The sequence below is a fragment of the Lissotriton helveticus genome, chromosome 1_1 (assembly GCF_964261635.1).
Source record: "Lissotriton helveticus chromosome 1_1, aLisHel1.1, whole genome shotgun sequence".
Classification (NCBI taxonomy): Eukaryota; Metazoa; Chordata; class Amphibia; order Caudata; family Salamandridae; genus Lissotriton; species Lissotriton helveticus.
The window spans coordinates 69496861-69507091 of NC_136057.1; the positions used below are offsets into that span (position 1 = coordinate 69496861).

The 10231-nt window shown below is 47.8% G+C and overlaps 1 protein-coding gene across 1 annotated transcript in view; it reads left to right on the forward strand.

Annotated features, from left to right (window-relative positions):
• Nucleotides 1-9756, forward strand: part of LOC144828497 (uncharacterized) — a 63909-nt gene extending 54153 nt beyond the window's left edge. Inside the window, exon 3 of the mRNA XM_078686751.1 lies at nt 434-9756. Within this exon, the coding sequence (XP_078542877.1) occupies nt 1373-2638 (1266 nt within the window). The 5' untranslated portion in view covers nt 434-1372 and the 3' untranslated portion in view covers nt 2639-9756. The remainder of the gene's footprint in view (nt 1-433) is intronic.
• Nucleotides 9757-10231: the final 475 nt, after the last annotated feature.

A 10231-nucleotide genomic window follows, 5' to 3' on the forward strand; every position in this document is an offset into this window, starting at 1 on the left:
CGCTAAGCACAGCTGGGGAATTATCCCCACGTGTGAGCGCCGCGCGGGTCATGACAAGCTCAGCTCGTCATGAGCACAACGCAACCGTGCCTCATGACGAGCTCAGCTCGTCATGAGCATGGGAGGGGTTAAATGAAATCTTAGCCATGTGCGTCTTCGTAAAGCTGTACCTCTAGCAAGTGGGTACTCCATGTGTGCTCTTTCTGTACTAAGTGACTGTGTGAACACCGAAAAATCACCTCCTTTTCTGAATTAAGTAAAATGGGACATGTTCTATAGAACATTTAGTTAAATATCTGTGTATGGTGAAATATCTCTTGGTAACTTTCGTTAATGTTAATGACCAGATGTCTTTTACAACTAGTTAAGTATTGTGTATTCACATGCTCTTACATTTCCATTTAGTGATTTTAAATCTCTTTACATCCAATAGGAAACCAGCCTTGAATGCATAAATGATCGTGAATAATGACAGTAATCGTGAAAATCTGAAAAAAAGTGGTTAGAAAAAAAGAGCTCCAATATTTAGGAAAAGATCTGCATAAAGACTGAGGAACATGAACATGAACTGATAGATCCTGGAAGAGGCAGTCAAGAGCAATTCAGTGGATGTAAGAGTCTGAGCTGTGCACCTCCACGCAACAGGATAAGAAATGAACTCTAGAAAATTAACACAATAACAATAACTAACCACTGCCTGTATACACAGGTCTCCACCACCAGCTTTGATCATGTGTTCGGTATGAGGTAGACACAGCATTACTCTGCTTCCTGTAATGATGGCAGACCACCATTCAGCACACACGGTGTATTGTAAACTGTTTCTAGCCAAACCACAGGAACAAGAGAAAAGCACAAGGGAGTGGAGCCAGACAACTGAAGGGTAAAGGAACGAGAGGGTCTCTGATCTACAACAGACTGTCCCAAATTGCTTCGACCCGAAGGAAGACTGATCTTCACTCATGAACATGCGAAACTATTCCGCAATCTAAAAACATAACCACCTACAAAGAAGCTTTACGTGCCACAATTATAATATATGTAGTTGGTGAGTCTTGTATTTCATTGTGAAATCTGAAATCAACCATCCAAAATACCACAGACATACAGGGAATATGAGAATAACACAAGTGCTTTATCAACCATGTTAGCTCCTCGGGAAACGCAGTCATGGGATGCAGACAAATATAAACCCAACCCAGAGACACTAACCAAGAAAGAAAAATCATACACAAGCAGCAAGAGCTTTAGTTTGTGATCACTACTAAAGAGCCATCAGCAAACACACGCAGGAAAAGCAACGTGCAATTGCAAAGAATGTGTGAAGAACTTTAGTCAGTTAGCACTCCTAAAAGATCATCAGCGGACACACATGGCGGAAAAACCGTACCATTGCACTGAGTGTGTGAAGAGTTTCAGTCAGTTATCAATTCTTCAAAGACATCAGCGAACACACACAGGAGAAAAACCATACCATTGCAGTGAGTGTGTGAAGAGCTTTAGTTGGTTAACAGACCTTCAAAGACATCAGCGAACACACACAGGAGAAAAACCATACCATTGCAGTGAGTGTGTGAAGAGCTTCAGTCAGTTATCACAACTCCAAAGGCATCATCGAACACACACTGGGGAAAAACCATACCATTGCAATGAATGTGTGAAGAGCTTCAATCAGTTATCACACCTGAAAAGACATCAGCAAACACACACTGGGGAAAAACCGTACCATTGCACTGAATGTGTGAAGAGCTTCAGTTATTTATCACAACTCCAAGTTCATCGGCGAACACACACTGGGAAAGAAAAACCATACGATTGCAATGGTCACTTATCAATTCTTCAAAGACATCAGCAAACGCACACAGGAGAAAAACCATACCATTGTAGTGAATGTGTGAAGAGCTACAGTCAGTTATCACACCTGAAAAGACATCAGCAAACACACACTGGGGAAAAACCGTACCATTGCACTGAATGTGTGAAGAGCTTCAGTTATTTATCACAACTCCAAGGTCATCAGCGAACACACACTGGGGAAGAAAAACCATACCACTGCAATGAATGTGTGAAGAGCTTTAGCCTGTTATCAAATCTCCAAAGACATCAGCGAATACACACTGGGGAAAAACCATACCATTGCAGTGAATGTGTGAAGAGCTTCAGTCGGTTATCACAACTCCAAAGACATCAGCGAATACACACTGGGGAAAAACCATACCATTGCAATGAATGTCTGAAGAGATTCAGTCAGTTATCAATTCTTCAAGTTCATCAGCGAACACACACAGGGGAAAAACCATACCATTGCACTGAATGTGTGAAGAGCTTCTGTCGGTTATCACACCTACAAAGACATCAGCAAACACATACTGGGGAAAAACCATACCATTGCAGTGAATGTGGAAGTAGTTTTAGTGATTCCTCAAATCTCAGGATTCATCAGCGAACACACACAGGGGAAAAGCCATTACAGTGCCGTGAATGTGTGAAGAGCTTCAGTGGGTCATCAGACCTACGAAAACATATTCGAATACACACTGGGGAAAAACCATACCATTGCAATGAATGTGTGAAGAGATTTAGTGTGTTATCAAGTCTTCGAAGACATCAACGAACACACACAGGAGAAAAACCATAGCATTGCAGTGAATGTGTGAAGAGCTTCTTTCGGTTATTGGCCTACAAAAAAAAAAAATGAACACACACTGGGGAAAAGCCATTCCAATGCAGTGAATGTGTAAAGAGCTGTAGTGGGTCATCAGACCTACAAAAATCAATCAGTCAATCAATCAATCAATCATTTGTTAAGCGCTCTTCATACCCGAGAGGGTCTCAAGACGCTGGGGGGGAGGTGGGGGCCGCTACTGATCGAACAGCCAGGTCTTTAGTATCCTCCTGAAGGTCAGCAGGTCTTGGGTGTGTCGTACGCTCAGTGGGAGGGTGTTCCATGTCTTGGTGGCGAGATGGAAGAAGGATCTCCTGCCGGTGGTTGTTCTTCGGATGTGCGGGACTGTGGCGAGTGAGAGGTCGGCAGAGCGTAGCTGGCAGTTGGGCGTGTAGAAGGAGAGCCGCCTGTTGAGGTAGGCTGGACCGGTCTTGTGGAGTGCCTTGTGTGCGTGGACAGGATGCCAGTGCAGGTTTCTCAGATGGGGGGGTGATGCGGCCGTGTCGTCGTATATCGAGGATCAGTCGTGCCGAGGCGTTTTGGATGCGTTGTAGTCGATTGATGAGCTTGGCCGGGGCTCCTGCGTAGAGGGCGTTTCCGTAGTCGAGTCTGCTGCTGACAAGGGCCTGGGTAACTGTCTTTCTTGTATCTGTCGGGATCCATCTGTAGATCGATCTTGCGGAGCATGCGGAGGGTGTTGAAGCAGGAGGAGGAGATGGCGTTGACTTGCTTGGTCAAAGAGAGCGTAGAGTCAAGGATGGGCGGGGTCGGGGCTGCCCCCAGTGCCATTGGCCACTAGGAGTCTTCCCAGGCTGACGGGTTGGAGCCGAGGATGAGGACCTCCGTCTTGTCCGAGTTCAGCTTCAGACGACTGATCTTCATCCAGTCGGCGGTGATGGGGTCCTTGGTGAGGGAGAGGATCAGTTGAGTGTCGTCGGAGATTATGTTGAGGTTGTGCTGTCGGGCGACGTGTGCGAGCGGGGTCATGTAAATGTTGAACAGTGTCAGGCTGAGGTAGTATCCTTGGGGTAGCCGCAGATGATCTCGGAGGCTTCGGTACGGAACGAGGGGAGGCTGTTCCGATGACGACCGGCCCAACACCGCAGGAGTGAAGAACGTCACAATCCTCTACCCTCACCGTGACCCCCAACACCCGCAATCAAAAACGGATGGTGGAGAACACGACACCGGGAGAAGGTGGGTAACAAAACAAGGGAACCCAAGGTCTTGGGGAACACAATTCCTCTCCTCTGGCTTCTTGGCAGCTGACAGCTTGACACAGATGAGACCGCTAAAATGAAAGAAGGGGACAAGATTAAACACACCCCTACTGTTATTACCTGTGCCAAGTACACACACGAACCACCGACCTCCCTGCTTACCCCAGTTAACAAACGGGAGTGGCTTGATACGAAACAGGAATTCTTCCACTGCAATCGTATTGGTTGATTCTTGCTTAACCCCAGACCAACCACGCCCCCTCGGGAAACACAGAGAATGACAAAGGGGTGGAATTCACAATTCTTAGGACAAAAAAGGGACAGGGGAAACATGGTATCAAGGGAATACGAAAGACACCCAAAAAACTCCTGGAATCTAAAAAAGAACACAAAGGTAGCGCAAAAACGGCCGTTATTCAGCTCCTTCGTGAAACCACCCAAACCCAGCGTAAAACAAGATGGTTCGGATACAAAAAGGGATTATAACGGGACGTTAAAACTCAAAGGAAACTCAGCCGCGAATCCCAGAACGTCACCGAAGATCAAAAACAGGTCCCCAAAAAAGGGTTCAGAACTGCCCAGGGGAATAGGAAAACAAGGGAGCAGGGGAAAAAGGGGATCAAAACCCAGCACTAGAAAAGATCGCTGGAACGGAGCTCGAAGGAAGGGAAACAAGGTAGAACCACAGGAAAAGGAACCACACGGCAAGGGACCAATAAAGAAACCAAGCACCTGTATCCTGTTGGCAGCCCCCTTTTAAAGCGAGCCCTAGGGAGCGTCCATGAATTCGCATATGCACTTGGCACTATTAAGAAAAAAACGCTAAAGGGGAACTAGACAGAAGGAACCAGGCCCCCTTGAAGCCCAACAGAGGCGGACGCTCTGGGTTCTGCCGGAGAGGAAGCAGGTGGTCCATTCCAGAGCCTTGTCTTGGATCCCTGCGATGTGGAGGCGTGCTCGTAGTGTGCGGTGGCAGACGGTGTCGAAGGCGGCAGAGAGGTCTCCCCATTGCAGATTCCCCATTGTCTAGCAGGGTCCTGATGTCGTCGGTGGCGGCGATGAGGGCGGTCTCGGTGCTGTGGTTGCTGTGGAACCCTGACTGGGAAGGGTCTAGGATTCTGTTCTCTTCGAGGTATCGGGTTAGCCGTCTGTTAACGATTTTCTCGATTACCTTGGCCAGTAAGGGGAGTAGAGAGATGGGTCGGAAGTTCTTGAGGTCTCTTGGTTCTGCCTTGGGTTTTTTGAGTAGGGCGTTGATCTTGGCGTGTTTCCAGCTCTCTGGGAAGGTCACGGTCTCAAGGGAGAGATTGATGATGTTGCGTAGGTGGGGTGCGATGGAGCTGCTTGCTTTGTTGAAGACGTGGTGCGGGAATGGGTCTGACGGAGAGCCGGAGTGGAATGTGCTCATGGTCTTGATGGTGTCATTGACGCTCACGCTGGTCCAGGCTAGCAAGGGGACGTGGTCGATGGTGTGCGGAGGGTCTGTTGTGTTGCTGTTTGTTGGGGCTGTCTCGGTGATGAAGCTGTCGTGGATGTCTGCTATCTTGCGGTGGAAGAAGGTGGCGAGGGAGTCGCACAGGGCTTGTGACGGCGGGATGTTGTTGGTGTTGGAGCTAGCGTTCGAGAGTTCCTTCACGATGTTGAAGAGCTCCTTGCTGTCGTGTGCATTGTTGTCAAGGTCGTCTTTGAAGGAGGACTTCTTGGCAGCCCTGATGAGGTGGTGGTGGTTGCGGACGGTATTCTTGTGTGCTGCATAGCTGTCCAGAGTTTGTTCACTGTGCCATCTCTTCTCTATTTTCCGGCAGGCTTGCTTGGAATCTAGGAGTTCTGGGGTGAACCAGCTGGCCCTCTTGCTGGTGTCTCTGTGGGGGGGCTTCTTCAGCGGAGCGAGGGTGTTGGCACAGTACTCAATCCAGCGTCTGAGGTTGTGGGCAGCGACGTCGGTGTTTGAGGGTTCGGTGGGTGGGCTGAGAGCGAGGTTTGCATGTCTTCGGTGATTTTGCTCCAGCGGCGGCGGGGGATCTGTTGGGTGCGGTAGTGTGTGGTGGGTTTCTGGAAGGTGAAGTGGATGCAGCAGCGGGCGGTCCAGAGGAGTTCGGTGGTGTGGCTGATGGAGACATGCGGGCTTGAGGAGAAGACGGGGTCAAGCGTGTGGCCGGTGAAGTGGGTGGGCATTGTGACGAGTTGTCTCAGTCCGAGGTTGGCGAGGTTATCGATCAGGGTTGTGGAGTTGTTGTTGTTGTTCTCAAGGTGAAAGTTCAGGTCTCTGAGGAGGATGTAGTCGGTGGAGGTCAGGGCCTGTGTGCTGATGAAGTCGGCGATGGAGTCGCTGAACCAGGGGCGGGGTTCTGAGGGTCTGTAGACGAGGGTGCCTCTGAGGGTAGAGTTGGGGTCTGTGTGGCTCTGGAAATGCATGTGTTCGGAGGGGCTGAGCGCATCGTCTGTGCTAGTCGAGACCCTGATGCTGTTCTTGTGGACGATAGCGATACCTCCTCCGACTCCGTCGGAGCGGTCTCTGCGGGTGATCTTGTTGCCGTCTGGGATGGCTATGGCGTTGTCGGGTGCGGAGGAGTTGTTCAACCAGGTCTCTGTCAGGAAGGCGACGTCTGGGGAGGTTGTGTTGAGCAGGTCCCAGAGCTCGACGGCGTGTTTACGTGCAGAGCTGGTGTTCAGTAGTATTCATCGGAGGTGGTCGAGGTCTTTCTTGGTGGGTGGTTCGTCGGCTCTATGGCAGTTGTGCGTTTCGGGGCGACCTTGAAGCAGTTGTGGGTCTGTCCAGGGTTGAGAGCGTGCAGAGTGCTGGCGTCGTAGTGGCGGCGGTCGTCGTAGTGGGTACAGGGGCCAGGGGTTCTGGCGCTGGGCGCAGTCCAGATGCGGGCGGGCACAGACGAGCTTGCCGCGCACCAGCGGCGCTACCGCGCAGAGGCCGGCATGTGTAGGGAGGTGGGAGTGAGGAGCAGCTGGGAGGCGGGGGCAGCAAATGGGCAGTCAGGTGGGCAGAGCCGCAGGGGACGCAGCGGCGGGGCGGTGAGGGGCCACGAAGGAAACAGAAGGCAAAAGGGCACAACAATTGAGGTGGAAACGAGTGGCACAGAGGGCAGAAAGGTCCCAGGAAAGGGCAGATGAGGTCACAAAAAACGTAGGGAAACGAGTGGCACAGAGGCAGCAAGGTCACAAGAAAGGGCAGAAAACATCCCAAAAACCGGGGGGAAATGAGTGGCACAGATGCAGAAAGGTCACAGGAAAGGGTAGAAAGAAGTCACATAAAAAACAGGGGGAAACGAGTGGCACAGAGGCAGAAAAGTCCCAAGAAAGGGCAGAAAAGGTCACATAAAAAGGGGGGAAATGAGTGGCACAGAGGCTGAAAGGTCACAAGAAATGGCAGAAAAGGTTACAAAAATGGGGGGAAACGAGTGGCACAGAGGCAGAAAAGTCCCAAGAAAAGGCAGAAAAGGTCACAAAAAACGGGAGAAAGGAGTGGCACAGAAGGCAGAAAGGTCACAGAAATCCAGGGGCAACTAAGCAACAGAAGGCAGAAACGGGCAGAGAGACACGGCGTCCGCAAGGGGAGCAGAAGGAAAAACTGGGCAGAGAGACACTGGGGCAGTGAGGGGAGCAGAAGGGAAACCGGGCAGAGAGACATGGGGGCAGCGAGGGAGAGAACGGGCACAGGCGGTGCTGTGCGGAGGGGGAGCGACCTACCTGGACATATTTATACACACACTGGGGAAAAACCATACCATTGCAATGAATGTGGAAGTAGTTTTAGTGTTTCCTCAAATTTCAGAAGTCATCAGCGAACACACATAGGGGAAACGCCATTACAGTGCCATGAATGTATGAAGAGCATTAGTCTGTTATCAATTCTGCAGAGACATCAGCGAACACACACAGGGGAAAAACCATCTGATTGCAATGAATGTGGAAATTGTTTTAGTCTTTTCTCAAAATTAAGGAATCATCAGTGAACACACACGGGAAAAAACATTCAAGTGCAGTGAATGTGTTAAGTGCTTCAGTCAATTATCAGAAATACAAAGACAACAACGGACACACAGGTGATAAACCACTACCACTGCAGTGAATGTGAAAGTAGTTTTAGTCGTTACTCAGCATCAAGGAACCCTCAGCATACACACACGGGTGATAAAACCCTACCACTGCAGTGAATGTGGAAGTAGTTTTAGTGCCCCTTCAACATTAAGAAATCTCCAGCGAACCCACTTAGGGGAAATGCTATTCAAGTGCACCACACAAACACAAACAGGAGAGAACCCATACCATTGTAGTGGATTTGGAAGTGTTTTCGGGATAATTTATAGCTAACTACAGAGATTAGTGGTAAAATCTATAAACACAGCACAAATGAATAAGTTTAACAAGCACAGACTGGAGAATATTTCTAGCTGATTTTGGTGTTTGGTAATTTTGTGCAATAACTCGTTCAATGACAGCTGCTAGAGAACAACGTCCAAAGGCACAAGAAGTCAAAGTAGGAAATTGTGACCTGTAACTGAGAGTTAATGCTTGCAGCGCACAACATTTACCTCCGAAGCACTGACTTGGGAGACATGATGCTCATTTCACTCATCAAATAAATCTGTTAATGCACACACCATAGTGGCACTTCCCCAGAGGTGTCCACTATCAAGCTGGACCCTTGGGAAATTTGCTGGATCACCACTGACTGAAAATGATTCACGGCCAGATTAATTTTATATATATATATTTTAGACCTTTCTTATTTACAGAGAATCAACCAACCAACTCCTAACTGGTGAAAGGACAGAATCTGTGCATGATGGAGAAAGTATTGATCGGAGAGAGAGCTGACGAAAAGTTTAGTTCTTAATACGTTTCTGAAAGATTGACAGCTAAGTAAAAAATCTTGAGCAGTAAAGAATTCCAGCACTTACAGTCCAGATCTATCAGCTCCCTACTTTACATTTGTTGAACCTTGTCACTGGAAAACCAATCTGGATTTAGAAGTAAAGGAACACAAAAGATACTGATTTTTGATACAAATGATATTTAGGTTTGTTTTTACAAGTAAAAATAAACTCTTGTTTCATAAACTGCCAGTGAATGAATGGGCATAAAAAGTATGTGCTGCCTCGTGAGCAAGCAGTGAAACTTTGTGATGCAGTTGGGACGTCCTCCGACCACAAATAAGATGGATCGTAACATTCTGAATCATCTGTAAGGTGCCCTTGTGTTGCTGTAGCTGTCAAATAAACAGTGTTCTCATAGCCCAACCTTGCCTAGAGGAAGGAGTTCACCGATATAATATGCACATCAGAAGAGAGGATACATCTCCAGTAGCCAAAGATAGTAGAAATTAATGCTTTCCACCAAGTTCATTTTAACAAATTGTTGAGTCTAGGATGTTCTTCCTGCTGTCGACCCTCATCATCATCACTACATCACCACACAGCCAGTCAGTAACAGGAACGAGACTGCTCTTCAGCACACCCATCCTTATACATTACACACTACAGGGGTTTCCTCCAGGGCCAAACTCACTTTACTTTCACGTTAACAGCAACAAGTTCTAAACTGAACAAGGGGTTTGCATGGCCATTAGTGGCATAAGAAATTTGAAACCCAATACTTTAGAAATCCGTATTAATAATACATAACCAAACATCCAAACACCACCCATGTACGGACATCCAAGAGCCTATAAAAACCACACTTCAGACGTATGTACCCGGATCAAACTCAATTTACTGTAACATTAACATGAACAAAATTATGATACAGCAAGAACAATCATGAGGATATGAAATTTACACAATGATGACTAGATTTTACATATTACTACGAAATGTATGTTTTTAGATATGTAATAAAACAACACGTTTATTTGAATTCATGGTATTTGACTACTGATTGTATAGGAGATCTTAAATGTGATTTATTCCCTAAACTATAAAGAGAATTTGTGATGTCAGTAAGAAGCCTAGTTTATTTGGCAATAGAGGGGTCAAATCTCAATAGCATGACTGCTTTCAGAAGGGAGTCTGGCACAGGTGCAATCATAGGGGACTATTCTTGCCAGAATGCCTTCCCTCAGAGTGCAAGTTGTTTTTTTTGGTCTCGGCCTGATCCAGTGCATGCGCTGGTCTGGCTGAGACATTTAGTAGCTGCTTAGAAAAGTGCTACTTTCCTGGCAACCAGCTTACTATCACTCGCACAAGAGCGCGCACGCATGCGCATAATAGCAAGCTGGTGGTCGGCAAGGTAGCACTTGCAGATGACGCAGAGTCTAGTTTTTACCCCAGGCCAATTCTGCCCACCCTTGAGGTATGAGACCTTGATGAGCCCCCACCAGCTAGAATAAAAA